Here is a 25,084-nt window from a genome sequence, read left to right on the forward strand (position 1 = left end):
ACTTTTATGTTTAATTATTAAAATATATTTTCTTATAATTTTATGTTATTTACCGTTAGATTCTTACAGATTAATCTTTAATTACGTTATACGAATTAATTAAATTTTGTGATCAAAATAAATCTGTAATAATGCTGCTTACGTATATACATATTTTTTTTAGTGAAATAAGCTTTTGTATTTAACCTTACAAAATTAGATAAAGGCCTATTAAGTTATAGTAGATATCTAATTGAAAATTGAAATAAACTAAGTATTACGGTGTAATTATACACCTAACTTTTATATACTAATACCACAAGACCTGCATCATATATATGTGTTAAAAAAAATCAAATTTATTAATATTTATCTTTTAAAATAATAATTAATTAATAATAATAACACAAAATTTATTTATGAAGAATCACTTTATCACAAATAATAAACAAATAATACTATATATATTTTCAACTTGAACATCACAATTAAACAAATCTTCGGGGTACACACTAGTCCAAATTGAGGAATTGAGCCACCTCTTATAAGTAGTAATAACAGTTTCTTGGATGTGCCCGACTGTTAAAACGTTTTTGCATTTGGATTTACAAACGTGCACAACATTAATTTACATATTGCAGAATGCATATATATTTGACTTATGTTACTCTAGTAGTAGTGTATATATGCTAATTTAAGCGTCAAATATACTGGACCACAAAGGATTTTTTTTCTTCTTTGATACTACTAATTAATTGCACAAATTAAAGGGTCCATTAATTTTGATTAGAAAATAGGTTTACATTTTGAAAAATAATTTTTTAAGATGGCAATTGCATAATTTAATTATTTTGTAGCGAAATACTCAACTATAACTATTAGCACACAATCAAATTTTTACTTGTGTTTTTTTTTTTTTTAAACAAAGAAGCTCAACACAAAAATAGAATAAAAATACAGAGAAACAAAAACTAACCAACATTAACTGTAACCACCTAGTAACTTACTAAGCAATAACATGTTTGTCATCTTCAATATTGTCATTAATAATAAAAGGGATCCTTACACCGCCACTCCTAGTAACTAAGACTAGACATATTAATAATCTCTTCTACGGTTCTACCCCCTTGCTAAAAGTGCCACCTATCAAAATGAAATAACAATGCGCACCACACCTGCCAAGTAAATTCACATCCAAAAAATAAGTGATGAACATATTCACAATCTTTTTTTTTTTTGTATTCACCCTGCCTATCAAGACAATGTAGGGGTTAACCGTGGGGAGCTTTCGACCACCGGGGAGATTTCGGGAAGGAATCAAGTGAGAGAACATAAGATGAGAAGACACCACATCCAACTCAAAACCTTAAGGTTTCAAGTTAATTGGTCTATCATCTTATAAACTCCTCACTCTTCCTTACTTTCTTTGATGTGGGACTAACTTCATGTACTCCTCACACTTGCAACACTAACAATCTCCCCCTCGAGTGTGAGCCTCCACATCAAGCATCAACTCCCTTCTAGCTCTTCCACATATGAGAATTCGTCCATCACACCGCCACAAAACACCGCGGGACACGCCGTTCGGACCACCTTTGCTGAGAAGACTGATAAACCACTATTTTGTGATTTATCTTGTGCTCAATTGAGTGGTTTTTATCTACTCTTTACCCACTTATTCATACTATTTGCATGGTTTTATATTTGCCTTCCTAATTATGTGCTTTGATTGAAAACATGCTTCTTTGATCTTATATTTGCTTATTATTAATCCTCTCTTATTACCATTAGATGCCTTGATATGTGTGTTAAGTGTTTTCAGATATTATAAGGCAGGAATGGCGTGGAGGATGGGAAGAAAGCATGCAAAAGTGGAAGGAATGCAAGAAGTTGGAGAAATTGCTAAGCTGTCCAGTCTGACCTCTCTGCACTCAAACGATTATAACTTTAGCTACAGAGGTCCAAACGACGCGGTTTCAGTTGCGTTGGAAAGCTAATGTCCGGGGCTTCGATTTGATATATAATATGCTATAGTTCCCCTAACACTAGGCGACGCGACCGCGTGATCCATGTGGCCGCGTCGCAGTGACGGAAATCCAGCGTGGCAAAATTCAAAACCAGCGAATTCTGGACTGTTTTTGACCCAGTTTGCGGTCCAAAAAACACAGATTAGAGGCTATAAAGTGGGGGAATGCATCCATTCATGGGGAGGCTCTGATAATTCATAATTAGGAGTAGATGTAGTTTTTAGAGAGAGAGGTTCTCTCCTCTCTCTTAGGATTAGGATTTAGGATTTCTCTTAATTTTAGGAGTAACTCTCGATCCAGGTTTAATATTCCTTTTACTTTTAATTTCTCTTTTACTTTCAGATACTCTCATGCTTTTATTTGTATCTGATTTATGTTGCCCAATTGGCTTATGAACTTTTCCATGTTAGATTTTCCTACTTTGAATGTATTTTATTCGAGGTATTCTCAGATTTAATTTTGCTTTGCTTTATTTATATTGATGCTTTTTAATTTAGATATTTTCTTCCTTTTGGAAAACTCATTGTTGATTGAAAATTTGATTTCTTCATTTCATTAATTCAAATTCCAATAACTCTAGTCTTTCCCAAAGAAAGACTAGGACCTGAGGAATAAAAATTAATTCATCCACTTAACTTACCTTCATAGTTAGAGGTTAACAAAGTGGGAGAAAAATCCAATTCTCATTACAATTGATAAGGATAGGATCTCCAGTTCTAATACCTTGCCAAGAGTTTATTTTTATTATTATTATTATTTTATTTTACTTGTCATATAACATATTCCCACCTTACTTCCAAAACCCCAATTTACAAACTCATAACCAATAATAAGAACATACTTCCCTGCAATTCCTTGAGAAGACGACCCGAGGTTTAAAATATTCGGTTATCAATTTCAAAGGGGTTTGTTACTTGTGACACCCAAAACTTTTGTACGAAGGGATTTCTGTCGGTTTAGAGACTATATCTACAACGCGACTGTTTTTATGACATTCTTTACTGGCAAAAATCCTAACGTCAAAATGCCGCCGTTGCCGGGGAATTGCAAACGTGTGCCTTATTATTGGTTATTGTAAATATTTTTTTGATTTTTGCTTGTTTATTTGTTTTTATTTTTGTTTTTATTTTTGCTTTTTCATAAATTAAGAGGTTATTCGTTTTTATTTAGTTAATAAAAAATTTTTTTTTCAAAAATTTGTTCTTAGTGACATCTTGATCTTCAAGTTGTTCTTCGCGTTCATCTTGACCTTCAAGCTGTTCTTAGTTGTTTTCTTTGTTTTGATCTAAAAATTTGAAATTTGGTGTCATTTTATTGTTTTTCTCTTTCCTCATTAAATTCAAAATTATTTTTAATTAATTTTTTTCGAAAAAAAAAATTTCAGATTTTTATTTTTAAAATTTTTATCTTATCTTATCTTATTTCAAAAATCAAATTTCAAAATATTCAAAATTCAAAATTTAATTTTCAAATTCAAAATTTAAATAACCTTACTATCAACAACCACCACCATATGCCTATGAACCCTTTCCTCAACACAACTTTGAACTACCACACTCACAAGCCAACTACCACCATTCACCTCCATATGACCCTAACCCTCAACCACCATACCAACCACCTTATGAGCCATATGAACCATATATAGAACCACCCCAATTCCAATCCACTCACTCCCAACCACCACCACTTCTCTATGTGTCCTGTCCAAATCCGGCAACCCGAGAAGCAGAGGTTCGCCTAAAAAAAATAGTGGATCGATTTCAGGCAACCATTCATCAATTGGGGCAAGCAATAATGAGTCAATTAGCTTCCCGACGTTCGGACACTCAAGGAATCCCCATGGCTTCATGTGGACAATCTAATGAAGAACGTAGTATGAAAGAAATACTAGAAACTTCAGTGAACAGTACGGAGCATGACTTTGTACTGGAACAAGTAGAGGAAGCCGGAATTATTGAAGAAGAAGAAGTGGTTGAAGACTTAGGAGATTCAGAACCTCCATGGGAAAGTCCAATCATAGAACCTCTTTCCAAGACGGTTGAATTTGATGCTGAGGAGGGTGTACAACCTCCAAGGCATATCACAGTTGAAGACTTGGAAGAGGTTGATCAAGTGATGGAGATTCAACAAGAAGAAGCACAGCCTCCTATGCCCTTGGATAGCAATGAAGAGGAGATTCAATTGGAAGAAAGCTACCAAGAGGAAGATGTTGAAATTGAAGAAGCTTGCAAAGAGGTGGTAGTTATCAGAAAAGAGCACAAGGGAGTGGAGCTTGCAATTTCATTAAAAATACCTCCCCCTAAGTTGCCATCATCCTTCACAACATTCAAGTGGGTAAAATTCATATCCCTTAGCTTCCTAATTCCACTTGAATATGGGCTACTGGAGACGGATGGTCAACTTAGAGCTCTTTGTGGCATTAAGAGTAAGAGGAAGATGGCCAATGATAAGAATTGCCAAGCAAGGTTCAACATGGTTGTGTGCTCAAAGTTTAAATGCAAAGGTTGGTGTAAAGCTCAACTGAATGGATCTAGGAAGTTTTTTGGCCGCTTACGTGAGAATTCAGACTGCTTGCCACCCAGAGGGAACAATATTGCTCAACCAAAAGACGGGTGCAAAGGCAAAGTCTGGGACCCAGGAATCCATTCTATCAATCACCATTATATTGAACCTGGAGTTTTGCATCACATTCATATTAACACTGCATTCTGCATTTTTCAGATTACAAAAAAAAATTTCGCTACGCGACGCGATCGCATCAGCGATGCGTCCGCGTCGCAAGGGGAGTGAAGAAAAAAATAAATGAATAGAAAGTCATGCTGGAGCATGGCTGGAGGCGTGCCAATGGCACAAATCAACCCACGCGACCGCGTCACCGACGCGTTCGCGTCGCATGGGAACCATGGCCCCCCACGCGACCGCGTGCCCCACGCGGCCACGTGCCCTGGATCTCGACGTAACAAGGTGTATGGCCGAAAGTTGAGCTGAAGTTGGGCTGGACCCGTGCTAGTAGCACAAGCCCTGCCACGCGAACGCGTCACCCACGCGTCCGCGTCATATTGGAAATAAGGCCACCCGGGCGATCGCGTCGACCACGCGACCGCGTCACCCAGAATTTTGGCAAAAAGAGTTTCGAACAGAGAGTTGCGCGACCGCGAGGCTGCACCCGTGCCAATCGCACAAAACAGGCCACGCGATCGCGTGACCCACACGTCCGCGTCACCTGACCTTATCACGCACCACGCGACCGCGTCACTCACGCGTCCGCGTCACAAGCGGCGCACAGAATATCCAGATCAGCCAATTTTCTTATCTTTTCTTCTCTAATCCTTATTTTTCTTATCTTTTCTTTTTTCTTTCTTCTTCCTTATCTTCTTTCCCTTCTCATTCTTCTTATTTTTTTTATTTTATTTTAATTTATTTACATACTTTCATTCATTGCATTATTTTCATTGGTGTTAGAAATTTATTTGGGTCATTATTTCTATATTTTACTTGTGGATTATTAGAGGAATTATTTGACAATTATATATATTTATTTTTAAAGGGTTGCTTGCATGTTCAATTTATTATTTTCATTAGATTATTTACCATACATGCTATGTGTTTGTGAAAACGCTCGTATGGCATTGTGCACTGCTTTTCAGTATCTTTTATCCTACTACTCTGAATGCCTGCTTTTCACAAAACCCTTTTTCATATCATATTCATTCAATATAATTGTCATTACAAACATGTTGCTAGTTTGAAAGACTTGGTAATCTAACTTGGACATTGAATGCTTGATCTATGCTACTCATGCCTTTGCCTGCATGCCAATAAACACCTTACATTCAATTGTTATTATATGCACTAGCTATTTTCCATTGATGACTTTGCACATGTACTCATGAGCGTGTGTTAACGTCATTCTTCTTTATTGTGCATTGATTACCACCTTTCCCGCTCTCTTCCTTGCTCTAACCCTTAGCTTTATAAGTCACTTTCTTTTTCCCTTTTCAGGATGGCCACCAAGAAGGGTAAAGAGAAAGCTACTCTCAAACTACCGGCAAGAAAAGGAACAAAAAGAGCCCCAACTGAGGAACCACAACCCCCGTCCACTTGCAAATCTCAGCATGCACCGAGGACGGTGCAATCTTTAAGTGTGGGGAGGTTGATACCAATCTCCGTGGGTTAGTACTTTCCTGTCTCAAACACCAATATTTTATTTTCTTTGTTAATTGTTACATTTGCATATTTAATTGCATGATTATTTGATTTTATGCATTTAGTTACTACTTGGTTGAAGTAATATTTTCTTTTTCAAGAAATTTTTATACTATTTCACTAATTTAAATTGAAAATTTTTTTTTGTTAAATTTGTTTGAAGTTGTATTTGGAACATGGTTTTTGAGTCAAAGAACACACAACCTGTGAGATTTTGAGCTTATTTACATGGTTACATTATTTAACCATAAATATTTTATTCCTATGTGTTCCCTTCTCTATGATTGTAATCTATATTTTGTTCCAACCTATATGTCCATTATTTAGTGTATTTACATGCTTGCATATGATTGAGGCCATTGTTTGATTTTAGCTCACTTATCCCAAATAAGCCTACCCTTTAAATCACCATTGTCAGCCACTTTGAGCTTTTTAATCCCCATTTATTCTATATTTTACCACATCACTAGCCTTAAGCGGAAAACAAATTAATTATCCCAATTGAATCTTTGGTTAGCTTAAGATAGTGTGTTAATTAAGTGTGGGGAAATTGTGGGAACATGGGTTAATGAGGGAATGTATCATGTTTCTAATTTATTTGAATATTGGGAATTTGGGAACCTACTCATAAAAAACCAAAATAGAAAAATAATAGAAAATCCATGTGCATTGATAAGATATGTTTATTTCTCTACAAAAAAAAAAAGAGAGAGAGAAAAAGAAAAAAATATATATATATAATATAAGTAAATAAATAAGGGGACAAAATTACCCCAATATTAAGTTTAATAAAAGATCAATGCACATGTGATAAAAATTAAAGAAAATTTGGTACATGAGTATGGGAATTATACAAAAGTGGGAATTATGGGTAGCTAGGCATGAATTTAAAAGTATATATAGTATATGTATATTAGGTGAGAGCTTAGGTTAATTAAAGATTCAATTTATAAAACTCACTTAGCCATATATATACATTTACCCTTACCTTAGCCCCATTACAACCTTGAAAAAGATCTCATGATGTTTGCATTGGTATATTAAATTTTGTTGATTGGTTAGATGAAGAACAAGGTTTAGAAAGCATGACTAGAGAAGAGTAGAGTGAATAACCCTATACACTTGAGAGATTAGAGTGATATACACTTCCAGTGAGGGTTCAACGCTTAAATTTTATGTTCCCTGCTTTCATGAGCTGTCTTCTTACAAGTTCACTTGCTTTTTATTGTATGATTTGAATTAGTGGAATCTGATTTATATTTGTCTTGGAGAACTTATTTACTTTTGACCAAGTAGATAGAAATATTCTGCATATATTTGCATTCATATAGGTAGATTGCATTTCATACATCTCTATCATTCCTCTTCATCTTTGTAGTTTCTCTTGAGCTTAGCATGAGGACATGCTAATGTTTAAGTGTGGGGAGGTTGATAAACCACTATTTTATGGTTTATCTTGTGCTCAATTGAGTGGTTTTTATCTACTCTTTACCCACTTATTCATATTATTTGCATGGTTTTACATTTGCCTTCCTAATTATGTGCTTTGATTGAAAACATGCTTCTTTGATCTTATATTTTCTTATTATTAATCCTCTCTTATTACCATTAGATGCCTTGATATGTGTGTTAAGTGTTTTCAGATATTATAAGGCAGGAATGGCGTGGAGGATGGGAAGAAAGCATGCAAAAGTGGAAGGAATGCAAGAAGTTGGAGAAATTGCTAAGCTGTCCAGCCTGACCTCTCTGCACTCAAACGACTATAACTTTAGCTACAGAGGTCCAAATGACGCAGTTCTAGTTGCGCTGGAAAGATAACGTCCGGGGCTTCGATTTGATATATAATATGCTATAGTTCCCCTGACGCTAGGCAACGCGACCGCGTGATCCATGCGGCCGCATCACAGTGATGGAAATCCAGCGTGGCAAAATTCGAAACCAGCGAATTCTGGACTGTTTTTGACCCAGTTTGCGGCCCAGAAAACACAGATTAGAGGCTATAAAGTGGGGAAATGCATCCATTCATGGAGAGGCTCTGATAATTCATAATTTTAGGAGTAGATGTAGTTTTTAGAGAGAGAGGTTCTCTCCTCTCTCTTAGGATTAGGATTTAGGATTTCTCTTAGTTTTAGGAGTAACTCTCGATCCAGGTTTAATATTCCTTTTACTTTTTATTTCTCTTTTACTTTCAGATACTCTCATGCTTTTATTTGTATCTGATTTATGTTGCCCAATTGGCTTATGAACTTTTCCATGTTAGATTTTACTACTTTGAATGTATTTTATTCGAGGTATTCTCAGATTTAATTTTGCTTTGCTTTATTTATATTGATGCTATTTAATTTAGATATTTTCTTCCTTTTGGCTTTGGTTAAGTAATTGGTAACGCTTGAGCTGTCAATAAAGCAGTGATTGAAATTGGGAGTTGCTCCTTCCAAAACCCCAATTTACAAACTCATAACCAATAATAAGAACATACTTCCCTGTAATTCCTTGAGAAGACGACCCGAGGTTTAAAATATTCGGTTATCAATTTCAAAGGGGTTTGTTACTTGTGACACCCAAAACTTTTGTACGAAGGGATTTTTGTCGGTTTAGAGACTATATCTACAACGCGACTGTTTTTATGACATTCTTTACTGGCAAAAATCCTAACGTCAAAGACTTTCAATGCTTCACCTTGAATACCCCTTAAAACCACCAGACCAATTAACCATCGACTCTGATATCACTTGTTGGGTTAACCGTGGGGAGCTCTCGACCACTAGAGAGATTTCGGGGAGAAATCAAGTGAGAGAACATAAGATGAGAAGACACCATATCCAACTCAAAACCTTAAGGTGTCAAGTTAATGGGTCTCTCATCTTATAAATTCCTCACTCTTCTTTACTTTCTTTGATGTGGGACTAACTTCATGTACTCCTCACACTTGCAACACTAACAGACAAACCAAACAAACAGCTCCACTCTTAGAGGAACCAAGCCGAAATAGTCTTGGTGAAACTATAACTTGTTACGTCATCCGATGGCGTTTCCTCCTGCAACACTTGCACAAATGAGTTAGTAGAAAATACACAATGTCTATCAAACTTCCACACAACCCTATCCTCTCTGTCAGCTGCTAGTTTAACTAGCCTCAAAGCGTCATGTAATTGATTCATAAGTTTCAACTCCCATTGAAAATAGCTCACACTTCTATTGAAAGTTCCAAATCCACTCTAACCCATCCCAGAACCCACAGTCTCCTATGATAGATCCTTTTTGGATTGAAACAGAGAAGAGCCTTGGAAATCTATTCTTCAAAGGACCACAATATAGCTAGACATCCTCCCAAAATCGAGTTCTTTTACCATTACCAACTTCCATAGTCAACCCATTTATCATCTTATCTCTTACATGTTGTTCCTTGATTTGTAGTTGACAAATATCCTTCTATAGACCTCTCTAGTAGGTAATGTTTGGGTAGAAAGTAGCTCGTTAGAATTAAGATTATTACAAGAGCATACCACCTTTTTCTACAACGAACATTCTTCCTTTGAAAACCTTCACCACCACTTAAACAAAAGTGCTGTATTACAAACCATCGCATCTCCTACTCCTAGACCACCTAGCTTTTTCAAAGCCTGAACCACTTTTCATCTAACCAAAGCCATACCATTTCTACCATCATCCTTACACCACAAGAATTTTTTCTGTAATGAAATCAATTTCTCAGCAACAGCCTTCGACATCTTATATAAGCTTAAATAATATATTGGCAGGATATTTAAAACAGCTTTAATAAGCACCAACTTTCCTTATTTGTTGAGCACCTTCGATTTTCGTAAGCAGAGCTTTTCCTCCACTTTGTCTATTATTGACTTCTAAATTTTGACCAACCTCGGGTTAGCTCCTAGAGAAATTTCAAGGTACCTGACTGAAAGAGTAGCTTCCTGGTGCGGTAATTTCTAGCCACAGACTAACCGGCAAGTGCACCAGGTCGTACCAAGTAATACCTCAGGTGAGTGAGGGTCGATCCCACGAAGATTGAAGGACTAAGAAACAAGGGTTGATTAATCTACTTAGTTAGGCAAACAGAAAATAGTGTTTGAGAATTCAAAAAGCATTAAACAGAAGACATGCAAATAAATAAGTTAGGAATAAAATATGGAGAATGCAGTTAAGGCTTCAGAGTTATCTATTTTCTGGATTGACTTTTCTTATTAATTTATTTTAATCATGCAAGATTTAATTCATGGCAAACTATGTGTGACTAGACCCTAATTCCTTAGACCTTTCTAGTCTCCTCTAAAATTCATTAACCGCCAATTCCTTGGACACTTAATTCTAATTAGAGGGTAAAGTTCAATTCTAGTTTATATGCCACAGAAATCCTAATTACCCAAATATAAGAGGATTATATATCACGTATCCTGTTAAGTCCAGATAATTAAAATTTAGGAGAAATTGTTTTCAAGCTGTTGTTCCAGTAAAGAGCTTTTCCAAGTTATACAAGAACTCAATTAGAAAGAGGGTCATACTTCTGTTCCACCCAAATTCATAAAATAAAGAACAAAAACAATCCTTGAAATATAAATCAGTGCATGAATTAAAATAGAAAAATAATAAAATCAATCCATACAATAGACAGAGCTCCTAACCTTAACAGTGGAGGTTTAATTGCTCATGGTTCAGAGAGAAAAATAAGGATTCTGATAAAATGTATTTTCGCTGAGGTGGAATGGAATCCCCCCATGGAATAATTCCAATCCCCTTTTATATCTAATCCTAATTAATTTAAAATCTATCTTCTAAAACTAAAATGATATCTTTTCCTATTAAAAATTAAAGTTTAAATCAGAATTAATAAGAATCAGCGTTTTCTGCACGTGACGCACGTCACGCGTACGCGTCAGTCACGCGTACGCGTCGATGGTCTTCTTCAGGTGTCACGCGTACGCGTTAGGTACGCGCACGCGTCGCCATGGAAAGCACCAAATCACGCGTACGCGTCAAGTACGCGCACGCGTCGCCATGGAAAGCTCCAAATCACGTGTACGCGTCAGGTACGCGCACGCGTCGCTCCTCGCTGGTCATCTCCTTTAATTCTTGTGCTCTTTCCATTTGTGCAAGCTTCCTCTCCATCCTCTAAGCATTTCTGCCCTATATAGCCTTCTTCTCTTTTTCTGCAGAAGCTCCATCAAATCCAACCAAATGCTACCTAAAATAAACAGAATTGCACAAGACTCAAAGTAGCATCCATAGTGGCTAAAAGATAATTAATTCTTGATTAAACTCAACAAATTGAATGCAATTTCACTAGAAAAAAATAGGAAAGATGCTCACGCATCACAACGCTAAACTTAAATTGTTGCTTGTCCTCAAGCAACCAAAATTAATATAGGCTTAGAGTGTGAATTTGCATGAGAATGAGAATTCGATTAAGCTCATGTCTCTTCTTATAGTGGGGTTTACAACTACAATCTTAAATAGTTTTGGCATCTCACTCTCCTCTGAATCAGAAGAATGTCACTGTCACTCGGAATTAGAATCTGGATAATATTATGAATTCTCTGGTCTTTGTAACTGAATTTAACCCTTGAACACAGCAATTTTTCTTTTCTTTGGTGCTTTGCACCTTGAGCCTAGTCGTGACTTTAAATGTTTTGTCTCAAGCTTTACTTGACATAGAAATACCACAAGCACTTAACTGGGGAACTCTCTTTAAGTTTTGATTTTTCTTTCAGTTACTCCCAGACAGTGGTGCTCAAAGCCTTTGGCATACTCTGCTAATTGCAATTGATCTCGACTCTAAATGTTTTATCTCAAGGATTACTTGACACAAGAACACCACAAGCATATAACTAGGAAAACAACTCTTTGAGCTTTTAATCATGTCTGACCTCCCTAGTCATTGATGCTAAGAGCCTTGGACCTTGCTCTTTTTTTTTCTTTTTTTTTGCTGTTTCTTTTGCTTCAAGGATTAAATTTTTGTTTATTTCAGAGAAGTCATAATAATTCTCTAAATCCCTGTTCCTTGTACATCAACATTCTTTGATTCAAATTTAAATATGCACTGTTCATGTCATGCATTCAGAGTCACAGAAAATACCACCACATGTAAGTGAATAAGACTACTCTTCAATATAAACTCAATTTCTCATGCAGTACATCACTTCCTTTTTCTTTTTCTTTTTAGATTCAAGTTCAGTGAGCGTTATATGAGACAAATAACAGAATAAAACTAATTCTAAGAACTGAAAGTACTAAAGACCATGCAGGCAATCAAAGCAACAGAAAACAGAAAACAACAAAATAAGAACGGAAGAGAAATAGAATGAAGGAAACTCAACCACCTCATTTATGCTAGTGGCCATCTCATTCCTCCATGAAGAACATTCATCTCTTTTTGGTGCTATTAAAATAAGCAGAAAAGCCATAAGCGTAGCGACAACACCAAACTTAAAGGTTTGCTTGTCCTCAAGCAAAGAAGAACTGAAAACAGAGAGGGACATAGAGAGACATAAAAATTAGTATGATGCAAGAAGAATAAAAGGATAAAAGAACAAGAGAAAATTAGGATTGGGGGTGGATGATTTGAAATCAGGCGCTGAGGGGTTTAATTTGGGCGTCGCATGCGACGCGTACGCGTGGATCGCGTGAATTTCAAGTGACGCATACGCGTCTGGCACGCATACGCGTGCCCTTGGTTTGTGCGAATCACGTGAAGGCAGCCGCACGCACGCACAACTCTCTGCTCACGTGGCCTGGGAATCAAAATTTTCAGATGACGCGTGCGCGTCATGCACGCACACGCGTGGATAGCCAATTTCGGAAAAGACGCGCACGCGTCAGGGACGCGTACGCGTGATCAAGTTTGTGTCTCTAGCACACTTTCAGCCCCAAACCATCACAACTCTCTGCCCAAACACTCGTTGACGCCGTTTTTCAGGGTCACGCGTCTGCGTCAGGGACGCGCACGCGTGGGTGGCCAGTTGTGCAAACGACGCGCATGCGTCAGGGACGCGTACGCGTGATGCGGCTTATGCGTCGAGCATAGTTCCAGCTCCACTCCTGCTCAACTCTCTGTCCAATTTTATTTTTCAAGCACACACATATGACGCATACGCGTCAGTGACGCTTGCGCGTCGTGTGCTCTTTTTTTTTTTTTGTGTCACCTGAAGTATTCGGTTCCTGTTATAAAATAGCTGCATGTTCAGAAAAACAGTAAAAACTCAATAAAAATCAAACAAGTAAGAAAACTACTACGATGAAAAATAACTAAGGATACGAAATTATCGGGTTGCCTCCCGACAAGCGCTTCTTTACCGTCACTAGCTTGACGGTCAGCTCCTCTAAGGAGGAGGATCATAGGGGCTCAGCTCTTCACCCCTTACTTTGAACTTTTTTCCTGTGTCTCCATAAATAAGCTCAATATGCTCCAGAGAGAGGATTCTGTTTACTGTATAAATTCACACTGGATTCCTAGTCAACACCACCTTTTGTTCCTAGGGAGAAACCTTCAGTAGGGATCTTTTTGTTTCTCCATCCCCTGAGCATTTTCTTCTTTTTGGGAACCTACTCCTTGGTGGATGATGCATTCCCGACACCAAACTTAGGTTTGATGTTAGGAGGAATTTTATTGATTGTCACCAAAGGAAGTTTGAGCTGCAGATTCTGTGGTGCATCATCAGGGAGTTTTTGAAGGTTTGGATCAATGAGCTCAGTCTGCATGCACCTCTCCTCTTCACCTGCTGAATGTATATCTTTGAAGACATGAATGACCAGTTACTCATTATACACTCTAAGCACTAATTCACCCACTTCTACATCAATTAGAGCTCTCCTAGTGGCTAGGAATGGTCTTCCTAGAATTATAGAGGCATTCTCATCCTCCCCTGTGTCAAGAATCACAAAATCTGTTGGGAGGAAGAACTTACCCACTTTGACCAAGATATTCTCCACTAATCCGTATGCAGGCTTCATAGATTTGTCTGCCATCTGTAATGCTATCTTTGTGGATTGTGCCTCTTGGATTTGCAACTTCTTCATCACAGACAAGGGCATTAGATTTATGCTTGCCCCTAGATCACATAGGACTTTCTCAAAGGTTGTGCTCCCAATGGTGCATGGAATTTGAAAGCTCCCTGGATCTGGCATCTTCCTTGGCAAGTTATTCTGAATTATGGCACTACATTCCTTAGTCAGGACCACTGTCTCATCTCCATTTACAGGCTTCTTCTTTGACAACAACTCCTTCATGAACTTGACATAGAGAGGCATTTGCTCCAAAACCTCAGCAAAAGGAATATTGATTTACAACTTTCTGAAGACTTCCAAGAATTTTGAAAACTGCTTGTCCTTGGTCTCCTTTTAAAGTCTCTGAGGATATGGCATTTTAGGCTTGTATTCAGGAGCCTTTGGCAATGTAGGATAAGTTTCAAGAGAGTCTGGGAATGGGTTGTCTGCACACTTTAGAGGGACGTGCTCTACTTCTTCCTTCTTCTCTTCTGGAGCTTCTTTTTCAACTAACTCTCCATTGACCTTGGTCTCAGAGCCAGCTACTTTACCACTTCTCAATTGAATAACCTTGAAATCTTCTTTTTCAGCTGGCCCCTCATTAACTTGTGCTTTAATACTTGCCACTTGTCCACTTATCAAGGTGATAGCCTTGCATTCCTCTCTTGGATTTGGAATTGTGTTACTAGGAAGGCTATTAGTGGTCCTCTGATCGATTTCATTAACTTTTGTGGCTAGTTGGCCCATCTAAATCTCCAAATTCTTGATTGATGCTCTGGTTTTCTGTCTAAAACTTGTCAATATTGCTTCCAAATTATTGTTCTGCTGGGGCTGAGAAGTTGCTTACTGAGATGACTGAAACTGGTAGTTATTAAAATTCTTCTGTTGAAAACCACTGACGTGGCAGAAATTGGCGAGTTAAGAAATTATTAGAAGAGATACGTTGCAAGTACAGTTCTTAACCAACCAAAAATTCGCTTATCAATTTAGAAGGGTTGTCACAAAATTTAAATTAAAATATTGGGAGTATGAATCCCAGGTCGTCTTCCAACGAGTTGCAGAAAGGTGTGCTATTTTATTAATCAGATGTCTTCAAGAAAAATGGGTTGAGTTGAACAACAGGAATTTAAATTAGAGAATTTATGTAATTTTAAATGAAAGCCTTGGTTGGGAGTAGATTAGTTGGAAGCCCTATTCTTGTTGGAGTACTCTCAAGATTAATTGATAATTAAGGGTTATTCTGTTTAGTTATCCCTTACTAGGTAAGGGAAAGTCAAACAAGTTGGAAAGCTATTTCTATTCACAAGTCCCAATCCGCTTACTTGGAAGGATTGGTGTCAGTGACTAGAGAGCAATCCAACAATAAACTCAATTACAATTTTTTTAAGCATTCCAACGCAAGGTCTTCCTTTCAATCAACTCCCATCCAAGTTATGGAACTACTCGCTCTTTGTGAATGTAGAATTCATAACATAGAAAAGGAAAATAAAGAAATACATGATAAATAATAATAAAAAGACCAATTAGAAATAAAAATAATCCAATAGTAATTCTGAATAAACAAAGGACATGAAAGAGAAAGAGACAGGTAAAGAAAACAAACTAGAATGACGAAGTCTTGCTGAGGTAATAACTCTTCTCAATATCCCAATGCAAAAAGCAATAATAATAAAATCCTAAGAACTATGAATGTGTAGAGAGAAAACCTAGAGGAGGAGTAAAACTAGATCTAAAACTAAGATTGTGTGGAATGAATGTTCCCCCCCCCCGGTTTCTGCATGTTCCTTAGCTCTAGTCTGCTTTTCTGGGCCGAAGATTGGGTCAAAGTAGGGCCCAAAATCGCCCCCAGCGAATTCTGCAGATCGCGCATGTCATGTGATCGCGTCATTCATACGGACGCGTCATTCGGCGTTTTGCCTTGCCACGCGTGCGCGTCGTCCACGCCTCCGCGTCACTTGTGCAGTTCCAATCCGCGCGGTCGTGTGAGCCATGCGTCCGTGTCACTTTTCGCTGGTCATCTCCTCAATTTATTGTGTTCCTTCCATTTTTGCAAGCTTCCTTTCCAATCTCCAAGTCATTCATGCCCTATAAAGCCTGAAACACTTAACACACAGATCACGACATCTAATGGAATGAAGGAGAATTAAAATACGTAATTAAAAGTCTTTAGGAAGCAAATATTCAATCATGTAATAATTTTAGGAAGGAAGTATAAATGCATGCCAATCATATGAATAAGTGGGTAAAGAATTGATAAAACCATACAATTAAGCACAATATAAACCATAAAATAGTGGTTTATCAACCTCCCCACACTTAAACATTAGCATGTCCTCATGCTTAGTTGAAGGAGATAAAATAAATGAGTAGGAACATGTAAAACTCATGCAATGCAATACAACCTATATATATGAATGCAACTAGATGATTTTTTGTCCACTTGGTTAAAAGTAAATAAGCTCTTCAAGACAATTACAAATCAAATTCCACTAATTCAATTCTTATACAGTAACAACAGATAAAAGTGCAAGAAGATAGCTTCTGAAAGTAGGGAACATAGAATTTAAGCATTGAACCCTCACTGATGATGTATGTATACTCTAATCTCTCTAGTGTATAGGGCAATCACTCTATCCTTCTCTAATCATGCTTTCTAATTTTTGTTCTTCTCCTAACCAATCAACAATATTTAATATACCTATGCAAACATCATGAGGTCTTTTCAAGGTTGTAATGGGGCCAAGGTAAGGGTAAGGATACATATATGGTTAAGTAAGCTTGTAAATTGAATCTTTAATTAACCTAAGCTTTAACCCACACATATGTACATTCTATATAACTCAAATTTCATACCTAGCTACCCAAAATTTCTCTTTCACATTCCATACTCATGTATCAACTTTTATTTTAATTTTATCATACATGCATTGATCTTTGAATTCTTAACTTAACCTTGGGGTAATTTTGTCCCCTTATTCATTTATTGAGAATTTTTTTTAAACATAAATATAAAAAATAAACATAGCTAATCAATGCACATAAATATATTTATTCTTATAGTTTCACACGAGTAGGTACCCAAATTCCCATTATATTATCATGACACATTCCCTTATTATCTTTTGTTCCCACAATTTCCCATACTTAATTGACACACACAATTCTATCTTAAGCTAACCAAAGATTCAATTGGGATATATAATTGTTTTTCCGCTTAAGGCTAGTAATGTGGTAAAATACAGAACAAATGGGATTTAAAGGCTCAAAGTGGCTAACAAAGGTAATTGAAAGGGTAGGTTTGATTTGGATAAGTGAGCTTAAACAAGTAATGGCCTCAATCATATGCAAACATATAAATATATTAAACATTGGACATATAGGATGAAACAAAATGTAGATTACAATCATATAGAAGTAAACACACAAGAATAAAATAATTATGGTTAAATAATATAACCATGCATAAAGGCTCAAATCTCACAGGTTGTGTGTTCTTTAGCTCAAAAATCATGTTCCAAATACAACTTCAAGCAAATTTCAACATAAAATTTTTGATTAAAATTAGTGAAATTTTGTTCTAAAGATAGGGTCTTAGAAGAAACTTATTGTCTTTTCAATCAAGTAGAACATGCATGCAACTAATCTATTACTATGCAATTTATCCTATTCTACAAAAGAAAAACTAACTAAATATCCTAATATATTGGTGTTAGGGAAGAGAAATTACCTCCGGAAGTCAGGTACTGACCGACCTCCCCACACTTATGGATTTGCACCATCCTCGGTGCCATCTGTCAGGAACAAAGGTAGGCTGGTGGCAGTATCTCCACAGTCGGGATCGTCATGGCTCCCTGTGTTGGTAAAGGAAGTGGAGTCCGGGGTGTCTGAGTCTAGGGGTGGAAACAGGCCAGGCCAGGCCAGGCTTTAGTCTTAACAGGCCAGGCCTGTAATAGAGTATATTGGCCTTAGCCTGGCCTGTAGCCTGATATAGGCTTTTTAATGAGTATTGAGCCTGGCCTGTTGTTAAATCTGGCCTGGCCTGAAGCCTGTTAATAGGCCTGTTACAGCCACATGTTCAGGTTTGTAAATGAAAGGAAAACAGAATTTAATAACATGTAATTTGCACCTAGGATCCAAAACACAAGCAAGAGACATTACCATATTGCATTCTCCCCAATATTTGTCAAACTTTTCTTTCATTGAGGTTGCCATTTCTCTCATGAAGGAATCTCTATCTTCAATAGCATCATCAATTACTTGTTTCACTCTCCAAACTTCAGGAAGGTACAAATTTGCAGTAGGATACTCACTACCAGAAATGACATGAGTAGCAAGATTAAAAACTTTTAAAAGTTTGCAAATCTTCTCAACTTTCCTCCAATCCTCTGATGATGGTTCGTAACTATAGTGGGGTTTTCTTTCTTTTTATAAACAGCAAACACAGATTTAAACTTCAAAGCCACAGATAACATGTTGTAAGTAGAATTCCATCTTATGGGACAATCAATGATGAGTTTTTTCTCCTTCAAACGCTTGTTTTCAGCAATCTCAACAAATGTTTTAAATCTTGAATCATTAAAATTGACATACTGGACACTCTCACGAACTTTATGAATAATACCTTTAATTTTACCTAGCCCATCTTGTACCAACAAATTCAGAATGTATGCACAACACCTAACATGAAACAAACTACCACCAACAGGTAATGAGTTGTTATCTGAAATAGTATCCTTAAGAGCCCTTAGACATGAATCATTATAGGAAGCATTGTCAACAGATACTGAGAAGACTTTGTTTTCAATTTCCCAAGTCTTCAAACACTTGAAAATAGCATCCGCAACATCAATGCCACGTCTAGGAGCAGGTACCTGAACAAAACTCAAAATCCTTTTTTGAAGATTCCATCCTGCATCAATAAAATGACCTGTGATAACCATATATTCAATAATTTGATGACTTGATCTCCACATGTTAGTTGTCAAACTTATCTTTCTAACACCTTGTAACAAAGCCTTCAGTTGTTTCTTTTCAGCCTCATATATTGCCAAGCAATCACTTCGAGCAGTTTTGCGAGAAATTTTATGAAATTCAGAATTGGCATATTGGAAGCCCCACATCCAAACTTCATCCTCAACAATGCTGAAAGGATGCTCATGAATCATAATTGCTGTAGCAATTATTTGTCTCATCTTCTCTTGAGAATATCTTGCACCTGGTGTCACAAAGGGATTAACACTTGAATTGGAAGGTTGAAATGGAATCAATGGTTGCTTCTTTTGTGCAGCAACATGCAATCTCCTTTGTAAGCAACTACTAGAATGCCTCCATAAATGTGAAGTACTTGCTCCTTTTCCAGCGTAAGAAAACACTGATTTGCAATACTTGCAAATAGCTTTTGTACCTTCAGAACTTTCAACTTGATCAAAATCGTCCCAAATTGGTGAAGTCTTCTTCCTTTTTTTTGTAACAATAGTTTCATTACTACCATTTTCATCAGTGACTGGTTGATTTGTAATAATTGTTGTGTGTGTTGGTGCAATGCCAGTATCTGTTGTTGCCATTGTTGGTACTGACGGATTAATTTCTTCTCCATTTAAAGAAATAGAATTTGTCAATGGATTACTTGGAGTTACAGATTCAGCCATTTCTAAAGCTTATTGTAATACCTAAACAAAAATTAACAGACAACATTATCTCATGATTTTTTTTTTGCTTTCATCATATCAATGGCATAAAGTAAGAACCTTTTAACGAAAAAAAAAGATAAAATTTTATGTTCAGAAAAGTAGAAGTAATATCACAACACAAACAAAAAAAATCAAACTTAAAAGAAGATCTTTGACAGAATAAAATCCTAATTGATGAAAAATAATTAACATTATAACAATAAATATAAAAATAATAAAATAAAAAATAATGACATGAGAAAGAAGAAGAAGTGCTTACAGTCAAAGGAAGAGAAGATGAAGAGGATGATAGATTGGTAGCTGGTAGCTGGTAGGAGCGTGTAAAGTGGAGAAGAGAAAAGAAAATGACCGTGTTAATGTGTATTTCTTTATTAGTGTGGAGGGAAAGATTTTAGAATTATTTTATTTGATTGACTTTTGATATTCCAACATCAAAGATTAAAGATATTAAGAAAATAAAAATACACCTATATAATTAAAGAGATAAATGGCTGAGTGGATAAAGGTATTTTTATAAGTTAGAAGACCCAAGTTCAATTCCTTCCAATAGCATTTTTATTAGTATATATATATTTGCAAGCTCAGGCCGGCCCAACAGGCTATTTCAAAAGCCTAGGCCTGGCCTTTTAAATAATATAGGCTTTTTTAATAGCCTGAGCCTGGGCCTATTTTCTATCAGGCCAGGCCAGGCCAGGCTAAATACAGGCCAGGCTACAGGCCCCTGGCAGGCCGCCTGGCCTATTTCCACCCCTATCTGAGTCCTTGAATTTTCCCATATCAGCTCCTTAAGGTATGTGAATCGGCGCTTGTTACGGCGCTCTCTCATCTTAGCTTTGTGTTCCTGCCGATCTAACTTTTCAAGTATCTGATGGAACAGTTGGTTTGTTGTAGGTGCTTGTGCTGCTGATGGAGGGATGTCCTCAGCCGGTTCAGTAGGCTGGCTAGTAGTGGCTGCTGGGAGTCTAATATATTTTTTGTTAGGGACGTATTGATCATCCCGTGGAAGCATGGCTTTGGTGTCCCCAGCTCTGTAGGAGACTCTGGCTGCTGAGACGAGATCTGAGACCAAGACGGGAAAAGATAAGTTGCCTGCAATTTGTACGTGTCCCATTGCATTCCGGATGTGTCTTGCTAGGTTCAGAGGCTGGTCTGTAAGGATGCACCATAGTAGAATGGCCATGTCTGCAGTGAAGGAGGATTCGTAGGTGCTCGAAAAGACATAATGGGACATGATCTGTGCCCATACGCGAGCCTCCAAGGTAAGTGCTGAAGCCGATATTCCCTTAGGACGGGAACGATGGTATTCATAGATCCATCTGCTGCCAGGTAGTGCGATAAATCTGAGAACAGTGTTCCAGTCAAATTGGTACATCTGGTGCTTAAGTGCGGCTTCTTGAAATGCGTCCAGTCCTTCTGGAGTAGTGGGAAGATCTAAAGCTTGTTGAATGGCCTCTTCTGTAATGGGGACTTGCTTCTGTCGGACATAGACAGACTGTAGGGTTGGCAGGTGGAAATTAGAGTAGAACTCAACTACCCAAGAAAGATTAACCTGCCGTGGCTGTCTCTGGAGGAAACCCCATTGTCTTCGTTCAATTTGCGGCTCAACAAAGGTAGCAATATTGGGTGGGAGGATAAGAAGGTATACGTTGTTGTAGCTCCATTCTGCCAGGATAGGGAACATCTGCTCACAGTAGCGATTGGAAAATCGCGCAGTGTCCTTTGCTGGGAAGGCTTTCTCTTTTTCATCAACCTTTATAATCCTCTTAATTCTTTTTGTTGAGGGCTTGACTGCAGTTGAAGAAGGTTCTGCCACTAATGCTATTTTTGTTCCTCTCCTTGCTGTTGATTTGGGAGTAGCTTTCTCTTTTCCTTTCTTAGTGGCCATCCTGAAAGGGAGAAAAGAGAAAGTATGTCAAAATGTCAAGGGGTAGAGCAAGGAAGATGATGGTATGGGTGGTAATCAATGCACATTAAAGAAGAATGAAGTTAACACATGGTCATGACTACATGTGAAAAAAATCATAAATGGAAATTAGCCAGTGCATATGATGACAATTGAATGCAAGGTGTTTATTAGCATGCAGGCAAAGGCATGAGTAGCATAGATCAAGCGTTCAATGCCCATGTTAAATTACCACAAAGTTCAAACTAACAACCTGTTTGTAATAACAATTATGCTAAATTAATAAAATAATAAAAATAGTTTTGTGAAAAGCGGGCATTTAGAGTAGTAGAATAAAAGAGATTCAAAAATAGTGCACAATGCCATACGGGTGTTTTCACAAACACATAGCATGCATGGTGAGTAAGTTATGGAAAATAATAAACGGAACATGCAAGCAACCCTTTAAAAATTAACATATAATTGCCAAACAAGTTCTTAACAATCCACAAGCAAATCATAAGGAATAATAATGACCCTACTAAATATCTAACACCAATTAAAAGAAAAAGAAAATATGGATAACGAAAGTAAAAAGAAAAGAAAAGAAGAAAACATAAGAATAAGAAGAAAAATAAAAAAGTAAGAAGAGAAGAAGAAAAAGAAAACCTTGGTAATGGTGGTGAGAGAGAGAAAGTAGAAAGTGAGGAAGAAGGAAGAAGGAAGAAATAAGGAGGGAAAAGAAAAAGTAGGATTTGGGGGGAGAAAGATAAGATATTTTGGCACAATAGGTTAAGTTGTGCGGCGCGCAGGCGACGCGGACGCGTGGGTGACGCGGTCGCGCGACTTGTGCTTATTCGGATTGACGCGGTCGCGTGACACAGTTTATGCTACTGGCACGAGGGCAGCCTCGCGCTCGCACAACTCTCTGTTCAAAATCTTATTTTGCCAAATTTTAGGTGACGCGATCGCGTGGTCGTCGCGATCGCGTGAGTGGCCATTATAGGGATATGACGTGGACGCGTGAGGCACGCATTCGCGTGGTAAGGGTTGTGCGTCTAGCGCTAGTCCAGCATCACTCCAGCATAACTTTCGGCTATGCACCCTTTTCACGTCGATTTTCAGGTGACGTGGTCGCGTGGGGTGATTTGTGCCAAAGGCACGCCTCCAGCCACGCTCCTGCGTGACTTTCTATTTGCTTTCTTATTCTTTCTGAGCCACCTGCGACGCGGACGCGTCATTGATGCGGTCGCGTCGCGTGAAATTTTTTTTTCGAAATAAAAATATGCAAATGCAGATGCAAGCTAAATGTGCGAATAAAAAGAAGAGTTATTGAAAAAGAAAACTGTGAATAAAGAAAAGAACGATCATACCATGGTGTGTTGTCTCCCACCTAGCACTTTGCTTTAACGTCCGTAAGTTGGACGCTCCGCTAGCTCAGTCTTCGGCTATGTGTGGATCTTCCAAGAGGAAGATCTCGAGCTCTTTGTTTTTTTTCAACTTCACGCCATGGTACAGCTTTAAACGATGTCCATTAACTTTGATGAGTTCAGAGCTTGAAGGATGACTTAGGTGAAAAACTCCGTACGGCTCGGCCTTCTCTACTCTATATGGACCTTCCCATCTTGATCTCAACTTGCCTGGCATGAGCCTCAGTCGAGATTTGTAAAGGAGGACTAAGTCCCCATGTTGCAACTCCCTCCTCTTGATGTGCTTATCATGTACAGCCTTCATCTTCTCCTTGTACAGCCTTGAGTTCTCATAAGCTTCCAGGCGAAGGCATTCTAATTCTTGCAGTTGCAACTTCCTCTCAGCTCCGGCTGTTTCAAATCCTATATTGCATTCCTTTATTGTCCAAAAGGCTTTGTGCTCTATTTCAACTGGGAGATGGCAGGCTTTTCCATAAACTAAGCGGAAATGACTTATCCCAATGGGTGTCTTGTATGCTGTTCTGTATGCCCAAAGTGCATCTTGTAGCCTGGTGCTCCAGTCTCTCCTATGAGGTTTGACTATCTTTTCCAATATACGCTTTATCTCTCTGTTTGACACCTCGGCTTGCCCATTAGTCTGAGGATGGTAGGCGGTTGCAACTTTATGAATTATCCCATGCTTCTTGATTAATCCTGTTAGTCTCCTGTTACAAAAATGGGTGCCTTGATCGCTCACGATTGCTCGTGGTGATCCAAAGCGACAAATGATATGGTTTCTAACAAAGAAAACAACAGTGTTAGTATCATCAGTGCGGGTAGGAATTGCTTCCACCCATTTGGAAACGTAATCCACAGCTAACAATATATAAAAATAACCATTAGAATTTGGGAATGGACCCATGAAGTCAATGCCCCAAACATCAAAAACTTCACAGAAAAGCATAATTTGTTGAGGCATCTCATCCTTTTTGGATATATTACCAAATTTTTGACATGGGAAACAAGATTTACAAAATTCAGCAGCGTCTCTAAAAAGAGTAGGCCACCAGAATCCACAGTCTAGGATTTTTCTAGCTGTTCTTTGAGGGCCAAAATGTCCTCCACTCTCAGATGAGTGGCAAGCCTCTAAGATGGACTGGAATTCTGATTGAGGCACACACCGTCTAATTACCTGGTCAGCGCCACATCTCCATAAATATGGGTCATCCCATATATAATATTTAGACTCGTTTTTCAGCTTGTCACTTTGATGCTTAGTAAAGTTTGGAGGAAAAGTGCGGCTAACTAGATAATTAGCTACAGGTGCATACCAAGGGACTACCTCAGATACTGCTTGCAAGTTATCAAATAGGAAATTATCAGCTATAGGAGTGGAGTCATGCTTAATGTGCTCAAGGCGACTCAAGTGGTCTGCCACTAGATTCTGGTTACCACTCCTATCCTTAATTTCTAAATCAAATTCTTGTAGTAGCAGTATCCAATGTATAAGCCTTGGTTTGGATTCCTTTTTAGCTAATAGATACTTTAGAGCTGCGTGGTCTGAGTACACTACTACTTTCGTACCAAGTAAATAGGCTCGGAATTTATCCAGAGCAAAAACAATAGCAAGAAGCTCTTTCTCAGTAGTAGTATAATTAGACTGAGCGGCATCTAAAGTTTTAGACGCATAAGCAATTACGAAAGGATCCTTACCTTCGCGCTGAGCCAGTGCTGCTCCTACTGCATGGTTGGAAGCATCGCACATTATTTCAAATGGCTAGCTCCAGTCTGGTCCTCTCACAATTGGAGCTTGAGTCAGGGCGGTCTTCAGCTTATCAAACGCTTGTTTGCAATCCTCACTGAACTCGAACTCAATATCTTTCTGCAGTA

At 37.8% G+C, this 25,084-nt stretch overlaps 1 protein-coding gene across 1 annotated transcript; it reads right to left on the bottom strand.

Annotated features, from left to right (window-relative positions):
* LOC107627094 (zinc finger BED domain-containing protein RICESLEEPER 2-like) lies at positions 18,237-19,861 on the bottom strand. Its single transcript, XM_016329958.1, has 2 exons — positions 18,654-19,861; positions 18,237-18,522 (listed from the first exon to the last, which is right to left on the bottom strand). The coding sequence occupies exons 1-2, from the start codon at positions 19,859-19,861 to the stop codon at positions 18,237-18,239; spliced, it is 1,494 nt and encodes a 497-aa protein (XP_016185444.1).

Source organism: Arachis ipaensis, chromosome B02 (genome assembly GCF_000816755.2).
Source record: "Arachis ipaensis cultivar K30076 chromosome B02, Araip1.1, whole genome shotgun sequence".
Lineage (NCBI taxonomy): Eukaryota > Viridiplantae > Streptophyta > Magnoliopsida > Fabales > Fabaceae > Arachis > Arachis ipaensis.

What these genes read in the sequence shown, in the direction of transcription:
- LOC107627094 (XM_016329958.1), bottom strand. Translation starts at nt 19,861, where the DNA reads ATGGCTGAATCTGTAACTCCAAGTAATCCATTGACAAATTCTATTTCT. An exon ending in GCTTTGAAGTTTAAATCTGT is followed by an intron (nt 18,523 to 18,653) that starts GTTTGCTGTTTA and finishes CATTTCTGGTAG; the next exon opens with TGAGTATCCTACTGCAAATT.